The sequence below is a fragment of the Lontra canadensis genome, unplaced genomic scaffold (genome assembly GCF_010015895.1).
Source record: "Lontra canadensis isolate GAN:19392208 unplaced genomic scaffold, GSC_riverotter_1.0 scaffold32, whole genome shotgun sequence".
NCBI classification, from domain to species: Eukaryota; Metazoa; Chordata; class Mammalia; order Carnivora; family Mustelidae; genus Lontra; species Lontra canadensis.
In genome coordinates this window covers 18,242,369-18,264,264 of record NW_022631026.1, presented here as the reverse complement: position 1 = coordinate 18,264,264, position 21,896 = coordinate 18,242,369, and the positions used below count along the sequence as shown (strand labels likewise).

General features: G+C 49.6%; 1 protein-coding gene across 2 annotated transcripts; it reads right to left on the bottom strand.

Annotated features, from left to right (window-relative positions):
• Nucleotides 1-4,650: 4,650 nt before the first annotated feature.
• MFSD2B (major facilitator superfamily domain containing 2B) lies at nt 4,651-17,375 on the bottom strand. Of its 2 annotated transcripts, XM_032866934.1 has the most exons (14): nt 16,882-17,375; nt 13,850-13,975; nt 12,640-12,764; nt 11,939-12,062; nt 11,635-11,713; nt 11,421-11,551; nt 9,327-9,417; nt 9,092-9,213; nt 8,575-8,658; nt 8,184-8,264; nt 7,838-7,947; nt 7,322-7,465; nt 6,901-7,077; nt 4,651-5,461 (listed from the first exon to the last, which is right to left on the bottom strand). In XM_032866934.1, exons 1-14 carry the CDS (start codon nt 17,302-17,304, stop codon nt 5,437-5,439), a joined length of 1,842 nt encoding a protein of 613 aa, XP_032722825.1. In that variant the 5' UTR covers nt 17,305-17,375; the 3' UTR covers nt 4,651-5,436. The 2 variants fall into 2 exon arrangements, with proteins under 2 accessions (XP_032722825.1, XP_032722826.1); XM_032866935.1 differs by lacking the exon at nt 6,901-7,077.
• Nucleotides 17,376-21,896: the final 4,521 nt, after the last annotated feature.

Below are 21,896 nucleotides of genomic sequence, written 5' to 3'. Positions count from 1 at the left end.
ACTGTGCACATTGGTACCATTCCCTGGTTTTATTTTTGCAATTATAAACAATATTGTCTTGAATAGTCTTGTTAAGTATGTCCTGAAGCAAGTATTTGAGAAGTCTCTCTAGGGTCTTTTTTTTCTTAATTTTCTTTATTTTCAGAGAGTGGGCCCCCGAGTGCAGGCACCCTTGTGAGCCTGGGTGGGAGGGATCTCAAGCAGACTCCATGCTGTGCGGGGAGCCCCACGTGGGGTGGGGTGCAGTCTCACAACCGTGAGGTCCTGACCTGAGCCAAAATCAAGAGTCAAGACGCTTAACCGACTGAGCCATCCCCGCCCTCTCCCTAGGGTCTTTGACATAGATGTGGGATTGCTGGAGCACAGGGGGTGTGTAAATTAGAATTATTTTCTTAGATGGTCACATCAGTCTTCACTCCCAGCGGCGATGTATCAGAGTTCCTATTGTTTTTCATGCTCAAGACTTCTTGGGATAATGGAGTAGTTTTAAGTGGTTTCTCATTATGATCCTAATTTTTACTTCCAGACCACCAAGGACACTGAGCATCTTTCATGTGTTTACTGGCCATCTGAGTTTTCTCTTTTGCAAAATCCCTGTTTGTTTCTTTTGCCCCGATTTCTATTGGGTTGTCTTTTTCTTCTTGAGTTGTAGGGATTCTTTTTATATTCTAGGTGTTGTTAATGGATGTAGCTAATAGCTTCACCCATTTTGTGTCTTGTCTTTTCTCTCTATGCTGGGTCTTGTTGAACATACCGTTCATTTTAAGGAAGTCACATTTATCAATCTTTCCCTTTATGAAAGTTTTGCCTTTCACATTTATTTTTTTTTAAGATTTTATTTATTTATTTGACAGGGAGAGAGAGAGACGCGAGAGAGGGAACACAAGCAGAGGGAGTGGGAGAGGGAGAAACAGGCTTCCCGCAGAGCAGGGAGCCCAACGTGTGGCTCAGTCCCAGGACCCTGGGATCATGACTTGAACCGAAGGCAGAGGCCTAACTGACTGAGCCACCCAGGAGCCCCCACATTTATTTCTTTATTCAACATTCTGTTGAGTACTTGAGGGGACCCCTCTGAGTTTTCTGTCAGTGTAGCTCCCTCCCATCCAATAGTCTGTCCTGCAAACCCTAGCCACTTTGGTGTCCCCAACTCATCTTCTCAGCTTAGAGTCCTCTGGGTTCCAGATGGTTCTCTTCACCGTCATCTGGAAACTCAAGAAAACAAGCTGGGGTAATCTTAAGCGTCACCTCCTTTGTTTCCCATTGTTCAGAGATTCCTCCTTTGTTGCTTCATGCCCAGAATCTTGAAAACTGTTGTTTCATATATTTTCTCCAGTTTTTCTTAATTGCTTCAGCTGAGAGACTAGGTCTGGTCTCTACTAGTCCCTCATGGCCAAAAGCAGAAGTCTTTTCACATCCTGTTCATTTATTTCTAGGTATTTTATATTTTTTTGTTGCTACTGTTTAAAAATTGTTTTATAACTGTGGCGGGCATATACAAATGTAATTTGTTCTTGTTGATTTTATGTCCAACTATCTGGCTATACTCCTTTATTCTAATAATTTATCTGTAGATTCTTGGGTTTTCTGTGTAGGTAATCATATCATTTACAAATAATGGCAATTTTGCTTCTTCCTTTTTTTTTTTTTAAGATTTTATTTATTTATTTGATAGAGAGAGTGAGAGAGAGAGAGAGATCACAAGTAGGCAGAGAGGCAGGCAGAGAGAGGGCGGGGGGAAGCAGGCTTCCCGCCAAGCAGAGAGTCTGAAGTGTGGCTCGATCCCAGGACCCTGAGATCATGACCTGAGCCAAAGACAGAGGCTTAACCCACTGAGCTACCCAGGCACCCCTATTCCTGATTTTAAAGGGACTATTTCACTATTGAGAATGATGCTCACTATAGGTTTTTGGTAGATATCCTTTCTCAGGTTTAAAAATTTCCTTTTCCTCTTGGTTTGCTTAGTACTTTTATCATGAGTGGGTATTAGCTTTTTATCAAATGATTCTGTATCTATTGAGAACACAACTTTTTTCCTCCTTTGACCTGTTAATGAGGTTTCACTTGACAAATTTTTCTCATGTGAAACAAACTTGTCATTCTTAGAACAAACCCAGTGTGTTCATGATGGATTTATTTTTTTAGAAATTGCCAGATTCCATTTACTAATATTTTGCTTCAGATTCTTACTTCCATGTTCTGTGTTCAAGATCAGCCTGTAAATTTCCTTTCTTTTTTACTTTGCTTGTCTGGTTTTGGTATCAAACTTATTCTGGCCTGATATAATGAGTTGCAGGATCTGTGCTTTTTTTTCTTCCCTGAAAAAATTTCCAGAAGGAATGAAATGATCCTTTATGAAAGTCTGATAGCCCTTGGTAATATCATTTGGGTCTCATATTTACTTTGTGGGACTACTTTAACCCACTGAGCCACCCAGGCGCCCCTGTGGGACTACTTTAAAATATTTCATTCCTTGAATGTTTATGAGATCATTTAGGATTTCTGTTGTTTACACTCACACACATATACAATCAGTTCTGTTATAATGCTTGTTTTGAAAACACAAATTCGCTCCAACACAGTTACTATATTAAGGAACAATTAGAGTGTAACATGATTTCCTTGCTTATGTACCAGTGTTGTCCCAAAGGAACACCAGGTGAACACGGAAATCTGTACCCAGCTGAACGGAGTCCTGTAGGAGTGCACAAACCGACACACAGACACAACTCAGACACCTCACAGGCACCTCTGTCAGTTGCCACGTGGGTTAGAGCCACACCCAGCCATATCTGGGGACAATTTTCTGTCCCATTCCAAATAACTTCTACCATTTGATAATAACCTTCAAGCTGCAACCCTTTCCTCCCGTTGCTTAATCCACACTTGGGGTGCATGGGGAGTGCATGGTAGAGTGAGTGGGGGAGAAAGAAAATTAAGAAAACACCAAGTTTTTGGTTGCGGTGACTTGATAGATGCTGATGTAATTTACCCAAAAATGCAAGTGGCAGAACAGATGTGGGGAGGTGATGAATTCCGCTTTAGACAGAGGACGTTTTCACCCTTCCTGGAGAATCCTCAGGGGGCTTCTCAAGTTCAGCAGACAGTTCAGGGTTAGAAAGAGAGAGGTGTAGGGGCGCCTGAGTGGCTCAGTCTGTTGTGTGTCTGATTCTTAATTGTGGCTCGGGTCGTGGTCTCAGGGTTGTGGGATTAAGCCCTGCGCTGGGCTCTGCACTGGGCTAGGCATGAAGCCTGCTTAGGATTCTTTCTCCCTGCCCCACTACCCAACCCACCCCCATGTACTCGCTCGCTTTCTCTATCAAAAAAAAAGAAAAGCAGAGAGGGAAGGGGCAAGGGAAATGCCTGCTCTTTGTCAGTGATAGGCCTCAGGGTGGGCCTTGGTGGCAAGGAGACACTCTCTTTTCTGAAACAGGAGGTCTGGCTCTGAGAATGGGTGTCAGAAGAGGGTCGGGGACACAGCAGGAGGCTCCGTGGGCATACATGAGTTGAAGGACCCAGAGTAGGAAGAATGGGCGGAATTAGGAATAATAATTCCCAAACAGTGGAGATAATACTGTGGGATTGGAGCAGAGGGTCAGAGGAGGGGATGCTGGCCTCTGGGCATTGGCCGTTCCTCCAACAAATGTGTTCAGTACCCGCTATCTCCACAGGCTGTGGAGTCAGGCCCACTTAGTTTCAAGGCCATTGCTGCCACCAGCTGATCTTAGGCAAGTTACTCAATCTCTCTGAGCCTTTTTCCTCATCTGAAAATGAGAATAATACACCTGCTTCTTAGGGCTGCTGAAAAGGAGAAGTGGAATAATACATTTGGGGCTCCCCCTCATCCCCTGCTGTCTCTAAGATCTAACCCCTGACCCCAGAGGTGGCCCCCTGCAGCTGTATTGGGACAGTATACTTTAGCTCCTTGAGATTACACTCCTGGGAAACAGGTAACATAGAATTTGGCACAAGCTTCTCATCCTACCTGCATCGCTCATGTTTCCAAAGCACAGCACTGTAACATGGTAGAAACTTTATGTCACCTTCTGTCTTAGCAGGTGCTGTGTCCTCGCAGCCCGTGATTTTCCACTGTTGAGAAACTGTTGTGTGTGTGTGCGTGCGTGCGTGTGCCACGCACAGCCAGGAGGGAGCAGAGCTTCCTGTCAGCCCGTTCCTAAGTCAGATGGGCAATGAAGAGAAGCTGGCCCAGCTCTTTCCCTGATGCCCTGTGACCTCAAGGATCAGATACCCATGTCAGGGGCACGACGGCAGAGAGTTCAAGCGTCATACAGAGCAGGTCACACTGTGCACTCTCACTCGGAAGTCAGGTTCCTTCTTGGGCTATGGTGTTTGCAGAGGAAGCAAGATGTTTCATGCTTTGAGGGGTACATCCCGTCTGAGTGTGAGTCTGAGCTCTGACAGTCTTAGGCGAGAGTCTGGAACTAAGAGGCAGCCAAAGGTCTAATGAGGAAGTGGGAGGGGGGCTAGCCTTTGCGGGAAGCTCCGGAGAGCTGACCCCATGGAGGGGACAGAGCAGGGGACTGGATAGCCAGGTGCAGTGACATCAGGCATCCTCTCCCTTCCCTCCTTGGGCAGTGGTTTCCCAGGAGGTGGGATGAAAGGGATGGCCATAGTCATATTTTATAGACCTAGTAGAAGATAAAGCCTTTAATAGATATATGTATTTTAAAAATAAACCTCGGTGGATCTTTCGTCCCCCAAAGATATGGCCTTTAGAAAACTGTGGTTCTTGTGCTTTTATAAGATACAATTTCAGAAAAATATTTCCACAAAAATAACTTTTGTTCATAAAGGTGATTGATGTTTGGTAGCTCAGTCTGTGTCTGATTCCAGAAACTGTTGCCGGCTTATCTGAACGACCCGAAAGCCTTGAGAAACGCCTCTTGTGCTCTGCTCGGTCTCCTCCCCCGCTGCTGTCCCCATTTGCTCCTTCTGGGGTCTGTTGGTCTCAGTGTCTCTATTTGCGTCTTTCCTGACGTCATCCCCAACAAGTCCCTCTGTCCCACTCTGCCCGTTCATGTGGTATCTGTCAGCCTCCCTCTCAGGTGTCCACTGGGGTGTCAGGAAGAACAAGACGTCTGTGTGTCTGTCCTGTCAGGTGAGCAGGGGGTGGGCCTTCCTTTTTCCAGGAATAGTTGTTCTCGGGATGCTTTCCAGGTCAGAGTCACCAGGAGCTGGGTGGTCTGGGGCACAGGCCTATCGGATACAGTCTGTGGTCAACAAGCAAGAAGTGGTGGGTGAGGGTCCTGGGGCCCAGGCCAGTCCCTTCAGGAGATGTCCCTGAAACTCCATATCCCGGGGGAAAGATGGGTCACATGTAACCCTTGAAATGGGCGTGCTAAGGGACCGAGAAGAAAGAAGGACTTTGAGCCCGGAAGACACTGGCTCCTGCGGTTCCAGCCCACACGAGGTCAGACCTCAAGCGAGGCTGTAGCTGGTCCTCCTGGAAAAGGGAAAGAAACCAAAGAGATGGATGAGGGTGGAGGGGGACCATGTCGGGCCACAGACCCCTGTGGACGTGTGTTACTTGGCCAGTCTGAGCATCCACGCGGAGAATGAGGGACCGACGTCAGTGCCACTTCCTGCCGACCCCCTGTGTTCCTCTGTGTGGGCGTGTGCTGGTGTTTGTGGGTGTGGGAGCATCTCCAAGCAGGCGGCCACATGCTCTTGAAAGCTGCCAAGCCAGACGTCTTGACACTGCGGCCCCGGCGTGGCCTCGGCCTCTGTGCTGGGCTGGGCCGGGCAGGCAGAAACGAATAAAACACAGCCCCAGTTTCAAGATCCCCACAGCCCCTGGGAAAGCCAGTAGGCCTCTCATCCCTGTGCCGTGGGATCAGTGCCCTGGAAGCCAGAAGAACAAGGTTCAGAGTGTGACTCAGCACAACCTGCGGGGCAAAGTGTAGAAGAGGACCCGGCTTTCGGCTTTCAGGGGAGAGGATGGTGCCGTCACAGGGGGAGGAGCCCCACTCGGAAAGAAGATGAGTTCAGTAGTTTGGGGCTCTTTGAAACTGACACCATGCTTGTGGGACATCAGGGGGTGAGTGCAAATGAGAGCCAGACATGTGGATCTGGAACCTGTAGGAAGTCCGGCGGGAGGGGCAGCTTTAGGAGTCACCAGGCATAAGAGGGCTCCAGATCAGGCTCGGGGACCAGGTGCCTGCATTATGGAGAGCAAAGGGAGCAGGGGCCGAGGAGGGAGCCCTTCCATACCGCATCCAACAGATAATCGAGGGAGGGAGACTAAGAAGGGATGTGCAGAGTAGCTGGAGAAAAAAAAAAAGAGGGGACGCCTAGGTGTCTCAGTTGCCCTGGTGGCTCAGTCAGTTAAGCAACCACCTTCGGCTCAGGTCATGATCCTGGAGTCCTAGGACAGAATTCAGCAGCTGGGAGTCTGCTTCTCCCCCTGTCTGCTGCTCCCTGTGCTTATGCTCTCTCTCTCTTTCTCTCTTCGCTCTCTCTGACAAATGAATAAATAAAATCTTTAAAAAAAGGAAAGTCCAGGAGCAGGGACAACCAGGTGGATCAATCAGTTTCAGCTCACGTCATGATCTCAGGGTCATGAGATCAAGCCCCGTATGGGGTTCCTTGCTCCACGGGGAGTCTGCTTCTCATCCTCTCTCTCTGCCCCCCACCCAACTCATGCTCTCCCTCACTCTCTCTGAAAAAATAACTAAATAAATCTTAAAAAAAAAAAAATCCAGGAGCATATGGCATCACTGAAGAGTGACGAGTCTGTGGGAAGAGCCTGCAAGGGTGGGAGTGTTCGACCTCGTAAATGTCTCAGGGACAACGGTGGGCCTGTTAGTCTCACGCTGACACACGTTCGTGCGCGCCTGGCTGCTGGTACCCCGCCGTGTGTACCCATGTGCGTGGGGTGCCCACCTCTGAAGGCTCTGCCGGCGGGAGGGGTCCTGGCTCGGCACCTTTGGTGTGGGGCCCACCATGAGGATGCACAGACCGGTGATGATCATGCAGGTGGGCACGGCCCCGATGAGGACCTTGAGGGTCACCACCACCCGCTCCGCCTGCGTGCAGGCTCCTGCCTCGTAGCCTGCAAACCTGGAGAAACAGCATCCCCCCGCCTCCAGCTCTGATCCCACCGGACCTGGAAGGAGGGCTCCCCGATACTCCACCCCCACACCACCCTGAATCTAGGAGTCGTTCCCCAGCCAGATCAGCTTAACAATGATGGAAGGGAGAGTTGGGCTGGCCAGGGAGCACCGATGGAACTGAGAACTCTGCCGCACTCTTCCCACCCCGCTCAGTGTTTGTGCCTCTAATATAGCCCGACCCTGGGACTCACTCCAGACTGAGAGTGGAGATGCCCAGGGCGCCTGCGCCAGAAAGCTTGGTGAAGAAGACATAGGATGAGTAGAAGATGGTCTCCAGGCCCGGGCCATGCTGATGCTGCTGCTGGAAGGCATCCACCACATCTGGAAGCATGGACCTGCGGGAGAGGGCTGCAGGGTTATCCCTTTTATCCCCTTGAAGCCACCAGCCTGAGAGCTCTCTGAGGACAGAGACCAAGTCAGATTCATCCTTGGGTTCCTGCTGCCCAGGACCAGGACTGGCCCACGGAGAGCCTGGCCACAGGTGCTTGCGTTTCAGCTCCCTCCCCCAACACAGCTGCCCACACTTCCTGCCATCCAGTGCCCTTCCAGGAGAGCTCCAAGGACGGAACTGGTGGCCTCCATCTCCTGCAGGTAGGAGAGCCCCTCCCTAGCACAGGCTGGGCACAGGGGGCCTGGGACGACATGTGAACGTGAAAGAGGGCATACCCGTGAGGATGGACACATCCCTTCCCCTTCACCCAGCCTACCAGGGTAGCAGCAAGGACACAGCAATGCTCAGGCCAGACACAAAAGCCACCACATATGCCACAGGTGCTGTGGGTACAGCAGCCAACAGGATTGCAAAAGGCACCATCATCTGTGGAGACAGATGCACCAGCTGATCCTTCCACCTGTCCCTGACTGGCTCTATCATTCCCACACTCACCAGTCTTTACTACTAGCCCCTGCATCTGGTCCTTTCCAAGGGACTGAAGACACAAGAGAGTACAGATCAGCCCTGCCGGCCCCCAGGAAGCTCAGGCTCCAAGGCCACCTCCCTGACCCTGACACCTTCCTGCACCCACTCCAGGCCTTGCTTCTTATCTCACTCACACAGATCCCGAAGGCTGATGTCTTCTTCCCAAATCGCTGTAGAACCCACTCCCACAGTGGGGTGCTCAGCACAGCTGAGACCTGTGAACAGAGAGAAATCATCCCAGCCTGGGCGGGGCTGCCAATGCCTTAACCCACCCAGCTTCTGGAAGCCCTGGCTTTTAGGTGGGATGCTTGACCTTGACTTTGCCCCCTGGTTGGAACCAGTGGCTATGAACTTTATGATCCCAGTCTCTATCCCACCTTCTGCTGGAGTGCAGGTGACCAAGATCACAGAGGAGTCCAGAATGTTGACTGGAATTCTGGCTACACATGTCTTGTCAAGAACCACACCAGGTCCCCGACTCAGGTCTCTGCGGGAGCTTGTCTCTATCACCCCAGGACCACTCACCAGGATGGTCAGCACCACACCCTGGACGTGATCATGTAGCCGGGAGGCGTGTGTACAGAACAGGACCAGGTAGCTCTGCTCCACCTGAGGAGGCCAACAGCAAGTGGGCGTGTCTCGGGAATGGCAGGAATTCAGAAGGCCTGGGTCGCAAATCTGGCCTCTTCTTTGAGACCTCAAACACCAGTTGTTGCTATCATCATGCAACATGCAGTCCCCTCCCCCACAAAGGACACTCAGCCCCGAAACAGGTATAAATACCATTCCTAGTCCATCCTCCCCCTTGCCCGGCTAGTGGAACTTACTACCCAGATTTTGTCAGCTTCCTACTGCCTAGCCTTGACCCTCTCCCTGGTCCCACAAGTTCTGTCTAGGTCTCTCTCCTCCCTGCACCAGACTCTCTGGAACCTGTGCCAGCCACCATTTCTCTCGATTTAAGCCCAACTCTGGTCGGTGGGGCCGAGAGACTGTACCTGAACCTTCACAGGGTCAGTATGGCCAGAGCCAAGGCCAGAGGTACCTGAATGGCTGCTGAGATGAACAGGAAGGAGATCACCAGCTTCAGGTAGGGCCGGTGCCGGACAGTGAGGCCCAGCCCAGCCAGGAAGTTCAGGCCTTGGCCTGAGGCTGGGCCGGAGGAGTCTGCAACACAGGAAGACAACACTTGGGCTTGGCAGAGTCTAAAACCAAAACGCAGGCCCAAGAGGAATCCTGTCCCAGCTTCGGCTTCCCACGGTCCGGCTGCACCCCCTTACCTGGTCGCTCCTTCACCCCGAGGCAGAGCAAACTAGTGCACACAGGGTAAGTCAGAGCAAGCACGGCGGCTGCAATGGAGTAGAGACGAGTCTGTGGGACAGGACAGAACTGGGCTGGGGGTGATGTCTCCAACCTACGGAAGTGGGGACACCCAGGACAGGAGTGTTTCCCAGTGGGGCAGAGGGACCTTTAGTCCAAGCCCAAGGATGCTGGGTGTCTCTCCTCCCAATCACCAGAGCAGGAGACAGAGATGTTGGGGCCCAGAATGGTCCTTCTGCTGCCTCTGTGCCTCTTGCATGAACAGGAGGGCATCCATGCCACCAGGGGTCGGCGCCCTTCCTCTCTCTTTTGCTCTCACTTTTTAAGGCAAACATTGGCTTAACTCCTGTCCATCCCCTGTAAGGGGCTTAAAATGCGGAAGACAGACGCACGATCAGAAAGCTACAGCATAGCGTGAGACACGAGAACCCAGATAAATGGTGAAAACAGAAATGGTGCTACCTGCTGTCCAGGGGAAGATACATAAGTGATAAAATCCATGTAAAGACATGCATGGGAGTAACAGTCACCTGCTCAGGCTGAGGTTGTCTCTGGGGAGGGGAAGAAAGAAGGAGGTGGACAGGACCTCACCAGGGTACCTGGAGCTTTGTGCCTTGGCTCACACGAGGCTCCACCTCTAGGGGTGGCCTTCTCAGCCTCCTGCTACCCATTCCTTTGCACTCCAGGCCAGGCCAGGCCAACCCAAGGCCACTGTCACCCCCACCCAGAGAGCGACCCAGTACCTTTGGGGAGGAGGCCTGTGGAGGCCTGAGCGGGGACATGGGCAAACACGTGGAAAAAGTTAGTCTGGGAGGGGCAAGCCACCACCTTCTGGTCCTGGGCCGGCCTCCATGATGGGTCTGAGGGCACCTGGGTGGGATCAGTTACACATCTCGACTCAAGCAATCCCTTGGTTAGGGCAGTGGGCCATGGGAAGGACAGACAGACGTCCCTGCTCTTTCCAGAGCCCTGTGTTTGCACTTTGCAGTGTTCATGGGCCAATTTTGTAGCTGGCCTTGAGGAGAGGGCTGGGATGGATACACAGGACTCCACTGTAATGTTTTCTTGAGCCCGTGCGGGGCCCCTGGTGTGGTATTGTTCTCATACCACCGATTCTCAAACGCCGTGGGGGTCAGAATCCCCCGGAAGGCTTGTTCAGAACAACACAGACTGCTAGCTCCCTCCCCAAATTTGTCAATCAGGAGTTCTAGGCAGGGCCCCAAGAATCTGCCCTTCTAACAAGTTTCCAGGTGATGCTGAGGCTGCTTGCTGTCCAGCAACCACACTTGGAGAACCGCAGCTGGATAATTTTTTGTGAATCTGAGCTATTTCCTAAATGACAAGAATGATGCAGGGAACACTGAGGAGAGGCCACAAACCGAAGCCAGCCCAGGCTGGGTCCTGAAGGTGGGGCCCGCCCACGATGGAACTCCTTTCCAATGTCACCCTGACCCGGCTGGGGGTGTCGCTGGAGGCTGCGGTACTCCGTGGGAGGCTGATGCAGTACTGGGGTGACCGGGAGATGCTGGGGAGGCCAGGTGCAGAAGACCTGGGGCCGAACACACGCATGGGATTTGGTAATGGGTGGGAGTGGGGGGTCATGGCTGGAGAGGAAGGAGTAAATGTTGGCTCCCGGGGCTCCGGGGACAATCACATCACTTGCTTAAGGGAAGAAGAGCGGAACTGGATGGATAACAGATGCGCGGACTTAGCTGCTGAGGAGAGATCTGGTTTGCGGGGAGACGAAGGGAAACTGCTTTCAGGTTTCCCCTTCTCCGTGCACACTGCGGGTGAGGGCGGGATGGGACCGGCCACAGGAGGGGTGTCACCCCGAGCGCCGCAGGGACGCCAGCCCCTCTCCCCTATCCCCTGCCTGTGGCCCTTTCCCACCCCTCTCCCCTCCTGCTGCTCTGCGATCTGCTGCTTTCCAATGAGAAGGCGCTCGGGCGGAGAAGCGGGGTGAGCGGGCCGCGGGCCGCGGGGGCACCGGCTGGAGAAGCGGGAGGGCGGGAGAGGCGAGCGACGCCCAGAGGCCGGGCCGCAGGGACACTCACCGCGTCGGGGGAGACGACGGCCGGCCCGGCGAGCGCGACGTCCTCGCACCTGTGCGGCCCGTGGGCGCCCGACACGATGAGCCCGTGGACGGCGGCTCCCATCAGCGTCCCCGCCATCTCCATGGTCATCCCTGGGACAGAGCGGCGCCGAGTGACGCGCGCTGGCGGGCCCGGGGTCCGCGGCCTCCCGCCCGCGCGCACGCCCCGCACTCACGGTACGCGGTGGCCGAGTCCCGCTCCCTCGGGCACGGGGTCAGGAGCATGGTGAGCGCCGCGTAGGGCACCTGGAAGAACTGCGGTCGCCCAGGCCGGGCTCAGGCTGGCCCCCGCCGCCCCCAGGCCCAACCCCGACGACCCCGGCTGGCACGTCTGGGAGGATCCCCCGAACCCAGAGTAAGGGGCGGAGGGCGGGAGGGGTGAGCCGCGGCGGGCAGTGGGTCCCTCGGGGCCACCTACCCTCTCCCCTCCACACAACACCTCACGGTGGCCACTGACCAGCAGCGGGGCCCCCGGCTTACCGTGGCCAGGGCCTGGAACAGGCAGTAGCAGCCCGTGTACCAGAGGCCCCGCAGGCTGGTGAAGGGGGGCAGGAACCACAGGAGGAAGTAGGCCACGGTGATGAAGGGCGTGCAGCCCAGCACCCTGTGGAAGCACAGCGGAGGTGGGGCAGCGGGATGAGGCCTGTGAAGGGCAAACCTGGAAGCACCACACCCTTCTGGGTGAAGAAGTCATCCGCCCCCAACAGGAGCCCTGGGCTGGGACTACCAGTGTGCCCACCGCGGAGGAGGAGAGGGAGAGGTGGCTGATGGGCTGTGGCGGTAGCTGGGGGTTTGGGGCCATTCACTGCAGAACTCGGGAGGCATTTGGGGGTTGGCCTTGCCATTCCCAGTCTCCAGGACCCTGGAGCACCAGCGAGGCCTATCCTCCATGAGGACTTCCAAGGCCTCCAGCCCACCCTGGCTACACATAGACCCCCTAGTCAGGCCCGGGAGCCTACAAGGCTTTGTCCAGCCCTGTGCCTCGTGGTGACGGAGAGTCCCCAGGAATGTCTCTGAACTCCTCCCTGGCTCAGCCTAACCTAGTCCGGCGCCGCCACCTAGAACCATCCGATCCTCTCACCATCCACACGGGTTTCCACTAAGAAGCGGGGCTGTCACAAACCCAGTGGCCTCAGGCCAGGGTTGGAAGCCAGGACCCTGAGGATTATGGGGCAGCTCACCAGGGCATGAGGCGTCCAGACCCTGTCCTCCTGCTTCTGTTGATGAAGAACCCAGCCACAGGGTCGGCAGCTGCCCCAGACACCTTCCCTCCAAATAGGACAAGTGACACCTGGGCAGCAGGGATCTGAAAAGCACAGGTGGGAGGATGGCCGAGTCCTGGCAGAGTCAGAGAGGGTGTCTGGGCCTGCCTACCTCCCAGGAGAAAGGTCTGTGAGGTCTCTTTCCCTGTCTACAAATCCAGAAGGTTCTCAGGGCACAGCTGCGCTAGTGAAGAGAGGGGGAGGGGAGGAGCCGACAGCCACACATTACCACACATTCCCATTACCACTCTTGCCCAGTCGCTTTTGGAGAAGGCTTGGGGACCCTCATCTGTACAAGAAGGGTGACAGAGGTAGACTTTTTGTTTCACAGTGACAATGTTTTATTAATTTTTCTGATTACATAAATGACACACTCATTATAAAATAACATTCAAGCAGTACAGAAAAATATTGAGCAAAACTCCTTTGAAGTCTCCCCATCCTGAGATAACTGCCAGAGCATTCTGGTGATCACCCTTTCAGGCATTTATTTCTGTGCATTCATAATTTATAATTTTACATAAATGAGATCATATGAGTGTCATTTAACAAAATCATGGGTACAGTATGAGAAATCTTTCCTTCTGCTTACTCTCTATCCTCCACCATTCCCTCCTATAGGCAACAGTAACAGCCTGTGTATGTCCTTCTGTAATTTATTTGTAATTTATTTTCTTCATGCCTGTATCTGAACCACATATAGTCACATATTTCACATACCCATGTACCTATATATATGGGGCATGTCTTTATTTTGGTAAAATAGAATCAATTTGCATACTGTAAAGGCAACTTTTCTCACTTGACAGTGCATCATGCAACTCCCTCCAAGCCACCTGGTACAGACTAGCTCTTCCTTTTGAATGACTACACAACTGTCCATTATGTGGCTCTTACCCAACTTATTAATCAACTACTTCTATATTGTTGGGCATTCATAGTTTCCCCATTTCTCACCACAAACAGCCTGCAGTAAACATCCTTAAGGGGGCTGCCCTCAAAGGCATTTGACTTACTGTCAGTTTGGGGAAAGAAGTGCCATCTATCCAGGGTAGTACAGGTCGGGGAGGGAGAACTGGGTACCAAGGAAGATGGGAATAGGGGGCCCTGGGCTGCTTCCCACACTCACCTGTGCCACATCAAGCAGGAACAGTTGCAGGTAAAAGGCTGTGGCACTGGAGGCCACCTGGTTGGGGATCCCACCAATGCCATAGCACACCTTGGTACAGAATGAGAGCTGACCGGCTCTGCTGTCCTGGGGGGGAACAGAGGAGCTAAGCCCCCAGCCTGCACAGATACACAACAGTCGCCCGTACCCTCCTGAGCCTCCATAAGCATCCTGAGGTCCCTTTGTCTTGAGGGCTCCTCCAGAAACCTCTCAGTCCTCATTTGCCCTAGATCATCGTAAAGGGAAGTGAGACAGAGAGGGGGAAAAAATCCTAAGCTATGACCTCTCAAAGATCCCACATTCCACGGGACAAGTTCTTCCTTTTCCCCTCTTAGTGCTTCCTCCTGCAGTCTGCTTTGTTCTCTTGAGTCAGCAAACCAGAGTGAACAGGGGGGTCAGGAGGCTCCCAACTTTGCTACCAACTCCCGGTGTGACGTTGAATAAAGCACTGTATCTCCTGAAGCCTTCTGTGTCAAACACAGTATTCCTGACAGTTTCAAGAGGTGTCTTGATGAAGCTGAGTGTTATTTGCTGCAGGAGCTGATGGTTAAATGTCCAGGACCTTGGCCAGTCCTCGAACCACTGGCAGCCTGAAATCAGCTCTGGTGAATTTATACCACAGGAATCAGCAAACACTACAAATCAGAGTTGCTTTCTTTATTTTCCTGGGGAGACTGTTTACTAGCCCACCACTGAAATAAAGTAATGTTCATGACTCCAAGTGGTGTGTGTGTGCATGTGAGTGCATGTGTGCGTGTGCGTGAGACAGATACATATCTCATAAGCCCTAAGCTATCCAGTGAACTCCAGACTGGAATATTCGACTGCCTACTAACAGACCCACATGGTTGCCTACCAGGCATTTCAGCTTAGCATGGTCAAAACACAGCTGCTGATTTCCATTGTCCCTATTGCATTAAATGGCCCCAATGTCCAATGTCCACTCAGCAGCTCAGGCCACAAACCTTGATTTCTCTTTCCCAATTCCCTCACCAAATCTATCAGTGGCCTCCTAAGTGGCTTCCCAGCTTCTGCTCATTCCCCACCGTCCACACTCTATCCAGCAGCTAAGGTGATCTTTCTATAACATAAATTTTATCCTGTCTCATCTCTGCTTAAAACTCTCCAACTGCAGCTTGCCACTGCAGTTTGAATACAATTCCAAGTCCTTCCCATCTAGCCCACCCAAACAGCCCCCAGCCCCTTTCCCACCTCACTTCAGACAGCTCTCCTCAACCTTGGTACCTTCCTTGCTATGCCTCAATACCAACATGCCTGTTGCTGCCTCAGGGCCTTTGCACTTTCTGTTGCTTCTGTTTAGAGGGCTCTTCCTCTCAGTCTTTGCAGAGCTGACTCCTTGCCATTCAAGCCTGAATGTCATCTCCTCACAGAGGCCTTCCCTGACTACCCAACTCTCTCTCTAGTGTACCTAATACCTGATACATTCTCATTTATTTCCTGCCTCTCCCAAGAGAACGTAAACTCTCTGAGAGCATGCGCTATAATTTTTATTCACCACCATGTCCCCATTACCTGGAACCATGTCTGGTATATAGCAGATGCTATATACATTTGTTGAAGAAATCAATGTCATGAAGACTAGGGAAAAGGCTGTTTCTTCAAAAGATGCTGGGAATCCTTCCTTTTGATCCTTTGCTTGGGGATGGGAGGGAGAGTGGAGAGGACTATGACTTCACCCATTTTAGTATCTTGCAGGACACCCCACATGGGCACTTCTGAAGGGAGGTTCTTGCCAGATAATGGTTTATCATATCCTTTGCACACTCTCCCTACCCACGGAAGAAAACCACACACGAGGCAGGATGTCCTCTCCTTTTCTGACGCTTGTGTGAACATTATTTCAACTTCCAGAAATTGTTAGTAAGAGGCAGAATCCGATATGATAACCCCACAGCACCCCCTGTGCCTCTGCCCCCCTCCCCCCAACCCTCCTAGCAAGCTTCTGGCACACACAAGTCACTTGAAAGAGAACTTCCGGCTGAAACTACTCTTGGAGCCCTGTGGACAGCAGTTTCACCTACTTGAACTTCTTAAGTCTTTCGCAGTTAACCGAGCACAAGTTTTAGCATTGGACTAACTGGGATTCAAATTCTGTGTGCCACTTTTAGCCCTACTAGAAGGTACTTCTAGGGCACTTCAGCGGGACTGGGCTTCATTTCCTCCCATGTAAAATGGGGTGAAAGATGCGGAGAAGGTCGTTATGAGAACTAAATGCTGGCGCTTCTTTGGCCAAGGTCGGTTTTCCCTCCTGCCATTCATCTCCTCCTGAATTTCTAAATCTCCCTGGGAAAGGAGGGTCCCCAGGGGGCCTCCCTATCTCCCTTTCTTTCTTGGGGGCCACGGGCCTTTACTCTGAGGTGTCTGACAGGAAGCACTGAGTTAAGGGTGAGAACTGAGGGGCTGAAGTGAAGCCACAGACCACGGTCGCGCTGAGCATGGAGCAAGCGATGGAGCTTTGTCCCCACGAAGCTCCTGGGTCCTGCCCCCTCTTGGACACAGCCCCATCCACGCAGGGGTGAGGACGGCCTGAGGACACCCCCGGCTTCCCACCTGCCCTCCTCCCTCACTGGGGGGCCTACTTGCCAGAAGTCGTCTTGCGGACAGTCTCCAGCGAGCCCGGGGCCAGGCTGCTCTCGGAGACTGGGGAGGGGAGGCGGCCCCCCACACGCTGCGGGAAGTCCTACCTGCCCGGGGGCCAGAGAGCTCTGGGAAGACCTGGACTGTGGCGGGCAAGAGCCCTAATTTGAGAATCAGGAGACCAGAGACTGGCCCCGTCCTGCCAGCCTAGCTGACTCAATGCAGCAGGTTACCTCAATAGTCTGGGACTCGGTTTCCCTGTTCTCTTTGGTGCTCCCGAGTATCTCGGCCTTTCGGCTCTACTAGGGGGGCTCAGAAGCCTGAACGCCGGGGCCGGCGCCCCTTCCCGCCACCTCCCTCGCGCAGCCCCGGCTCCCCCCTCGCTCTGCGCTCACCGAGCCGCGGTCCAAGGTGCGCGCGTCCGGCTGGGGCGGCTGCGCCTCGACGGCGGGGGCCCGGGGCGCTCCGGGGGACGCGGCCATGGCGCACGGCAGCTCCAACCGCTGCCGCGGCCCTGCGGCGTTATCGCCCGGCGGGCGCCCCGGCTCCCGCGCGGAGGGCGGCTCCGGGGGCCGAGTGGGCGCGGCGCGGCGCGGCGAGGGGCGGGCCGCGGGAGCCAGCGGGAAGACGCGAAGGGCGCCGGTTCGTTTCCCCCGAGAGCCCAAACTCGCTGGGGGCTGGGGTACGTAGGGGGCGAAGGCCGGTAAGTCCCTCGGGACTGCAGTCCTAGGAGCAGGTCCCGGAGGGAGTGAGAACCAGCGCCCGTTCGCGCTGGTCACCCTGCTAAATCCTCGCGGGTGAAAAATCGCCAGATCCATTTATTTGAAAAGCGAAGCAATAGAATTGACTTGTTTAGGACTATGGCCGAAAAGGTTTACAGTCTACATTTGATACATTGTCCAGCCTCGCGCAGATGAGATGGGTGTAGCCACGTAACTCGGGCCGGTGAACGGAAGCAGAGCAGTGTGGAGGCAGTTGGCCAGAGAAGTCCCCCCCTCAAAGGTAAGGGGTCACATCGCACACAAAAAGTAACCGAAAATGCACCACAGACCTAAGTGTAAAGGCTAAAACTATAAAACACCTCGAAGAAAACGAGCAAATCATAACCTTGGGTTAGACAACTGTTGTTAGGACATCGTAAGTTGGACTATCTAAATGAGAAATTTTGTGCAGCAAACCATCCAACAACTGAAAAGATAACCCACTGAATGGGAGCATTATCTGCAAATCATAGACTGGTACTGGAATATATAAAGAATTCTTAAAATTCAACAATAAAAGACAACCTAATTGTAAAATGGGAGGATTTCTATAGGTATTTCTCCAAATACAATGAACACATGAGAAGATTCTTAGGTCATTAAGGAAATACAAAGCTGCAAGATGCCACACCACTGGATGGCTAGATTAAAAAAGCCGACAGGAACAAGCATCAGGGAGGGTGTGGAGAAATGACACCTTGCTGGTGGATATGTTAACCGGTGGAGGCACTATGGAAATCCGGCTCTTCAAAAAGTTAAACCTGGAATCACCCAATGACTCAGCAATTCTTCCTAAGTATATACTCCAGAAAAAAAACACGTTCACACAAAAACGTGAACACAAATGTTCATAGCCACATTACTTGTAACCCAAAGTGAAACCCAAATGTCCATCAACTGATGGATAAAGTGTGGTAGGTATATATCCATACAATGGACTATTATTCCAAAAAAGAACATGGGTGAACTTGGGAAACCTTAAATGAGAAGATGGAAAAATCATGTACTGTATGCTTCCATTTATATGCAATGTCCAGTATAGGTAAATCTGCAGAGAATGTAGATTTGCAGTTGCCTAGGACTTTGGGTAGAGACTGACTAATGAGTGAGTACAGGGTTGAAGACAGGATGAAAATATTCTAAAGTTAGACTGTGGTGGTGGTTGCACAATTCTGTGTCTATACTAAAACCACTGAATTGTATACTTTAATTGGGTGAATGGTAAGGTATGTGAATTACATCCCAATAAAGCCATTTTTTTTTTTTTTTGTTTCGTTTTTCTGCTTTTAAAAGTAAAGGTGTGTGTGCTTCTTTCCATCAGATGGAACGCAGATGTGACTGGTGCTAAAGCAGCTCTCTTGTGGCCTGAGGTTAAGTGCTGGCATCAGCAGATTAACAGCACAGGAGTCTGAAGTTTTATGAAGTTGATCTCCCAGTCTTGAACTGCTTCCCTATGGACTTTTGCATGGAAATAAAGTTTTGTTTTGTAAGTCACTATTATTTTAGATTTTTCTGTCACAGATAAATGTAATCCTGAAGTATATACTACCCAGTCTAAAATCATTCATTTTCTATGCCTCAATTCTTTTTTCTATTAGAGGTATAACTGACATGTAACAGTATACTAGTTTCAGGTTGATTCAGTATTTGTATATACTGCATATATGCCTCAATTCTTTAACCTACAAAATGGGTACCTTCCGTTTTCTTGATTGTGGAAGGATACTTAGATAATGCATGTGTTAAATATTTAATTCCTTGGAAACTTAAATAAACTCAAGCTGCAGTTTCTTTGGATAATCTACTTTTACATACATCATTTGATAGCATTTTTAGGTCTGGAAGCACTTCATTCCCAATATCTGTACTTTGCTGCATATACTACCATAATTTTAATTTTGAAAGAAAAAAAGTAAAAGAAGAAACCCTGCATTTTTTTGGCTTCTGCACAAAAATGTAATTTAAAGGCATCTGTCCCTAACAGCCATTATTCTAGTTAAAGTGATTGCATGTTCTGAATGTAATTTTTAGTTAAAGACAAGTATGTTAGACTTCAACATATAAAACAGCATTGCAATAACCAAGAAGTCTTTTAATTAATATAAAACTGATTCACTTAAAAATACCTGAAAGGATGCACACCAAAATATTAGTGGTTATATTATTTGAAAGGTGAAATAGGCGATTTAAAGATCATTTCAGCATTTTACAATTTTCTACAAAGAATGTGAATTATCTGTGAAAAAAATATTTAAAGCTAATGACAAAGAGCCAGATATTAGTTTATTGAAAAAGCTACTTCTATCTCAAGATTAGCGTGATGAGCAATTTCTTAATTAAATGGTTTGTACTTAGAGAAAGAACAAAGAAGTAAACCCTACCATGGAGTCTTCATCCTAATTCAACTGAGGACACAAATTTTTTTTTTTTTTTTTAAAACCTACCTCTGAGTATTAAAAATATCACATTTTAACATTTCTGAGGATTAAATGAAAGTAACACCGATTAAAGTACCTGGCAAACAGAAGGCACCTAATAAATGTTGATTCTCAAACTGAATGACTTTGCCAGTGCCAAATAAAAGTAACAAATACACCCAGATGCAACTACTGTGTAAGAAGCAACTGTAGATTATTTCACAGATCCTTTTAATGAATTATTACTTCATTCTTAAGACAACATTCTTTAGCCAAAGATTGCTTTCAAAATAAGGCACTGAAACAGATGCATAATACCGTATTTTCAACACAACGAAATATAAGGAAAAGTGTTCTGAATGAAAAAAAGTCTATAAAATAAAATAAGACCAGTTTTACAGCCTGCATAATGCATACTAATTTAACTATTAAATCAGAATCCGTAAAACCAGAAATGTATTTCTTGTATCAGCCTAAACAATGATTTTCAAGAGACTGATGAGTTTTGAAACAACTACGTAGGTCAAACTGTATTCCACACCTAAAATGTTTTGATTATTTTCAAGTTTGCCTTCCCTTGCCTTGCCAAATTCAATTTATATTTTCTAACATCAGTATGTTTTACATAATCCACACACTGAATTAACAACCTTTCAGTTTTTTATTTTTAAGGTAGAAAGCTTTAACGGATGATTCTCATTTTGAAAACCTCTGAGAATATTATTCACATTAACGAAGGTGTTCACAGTTACAGAAATGAAGTATTGCTGATGATGGGTCTTTCTCCATAGGAATTTCTCACTGTGGTATATTCTACATGTACACACAAGAAAACCTCCAATGTATATTCTGGACAGATAATTAAAAACTGAAAAATCCACAAAGAAGGTTTTTCTAATAGGTACAAGGAAAGTATTTCCAATGAGAAGCCCTTTTATAGAAATATATGGAGAATCACATAGACTATGCAAATTAAATTATACAAAGCTTCATAACAGGCCTATAGGAAACTTCTTCTTACAGACTCTTGAAAAATATATTAACAATCATCTTACTTTTATATCTGAAAGAGTTCACTGATTTTTACCATCCCCTCATTTTAAGAATACCGTTATAGTTCACTGGAGTGGGCTCTACTACAGTCGTAAACATAGTGACAGTACTTTCTATTATATATCTGTTCACTTCTGAAAGTAAATGACAAAAGGAAAAGGTTCTCCTTTGCCCTTCCTCTCTTCCTGATAAAAAGATAAGCCTCTACCATATGGAAGGCTGCGAGCTAGAAAAGGAAGCAGTCTCCATCCGGACCCGAACACAAGATGTAGCTTACCAACCGGGTCATCTAGTTGTCTGTATTTCCCTTTTGTTATTCATGAGCTTCTAATGAAAATCTCATTTAAATGTTCCAGCCTCAGAAGAGGCTGCCTAGAGAAGAGGAAGCACAGGTTTATACCATGATTAAGAGTTAAAGGGAAACAGTCTAAGAACCAACCGTGGGAGAAAGAGGATTAAACGTAAAAGGTCCAGAAGTCCCATTTGAGTGGAGAGTCGTCTTCCACTGTTCCTGGTGAAACACGCAGGTTTATTTTCTTAGGGCGGAGGCACAGTGAAGGAATGGTTCTTCTACTACATACCTAAAAATCACTTGAGCTATTACAAATGCAGAGATCTGGGACCCATCCCAGATACCATGAATCAGAATGTGCGTGGCAGATGCTTGGAACTATACTCTGAAGTGCTTCCCAAGTGATTCTTCCACTAAGACTCGAGAATCACTGTAAACTGCTTTGTAAGAATGGTTCTTGCAGGAGGTCCCTAAGTCAAACTATTTTCATAACCAAACTAAGACATTATTTGCCCCCGCCTTCTCTCGTGAATATACAGCAGCATTTACCAGAGGCCACACGATGTGCAACATCCAACAGAATGAAAGCTGAAGCAGATACAAGAGTCCATCTGTCTTCTCTAAGTCAGATGGTAAAGACAGTTGCAAAAAATGGAATACAATGCCACTTTTCTCACTGAATTTTTTAGAAAATGCATTTTCAATAAAATGTGGTTTTATATTAACATGTGCTTATTATTTTTAATGAATAAATATTTTATAATTTATTTTCAGTATCATATATATAACCCACATAAACAAAAGGTCTTAAGACCAAAAAGTTTGAGAACTGCTCTTTCCAGCAGACACCCAGTGCCCTGTGAACATTACTGCTGATAGGTATGGCT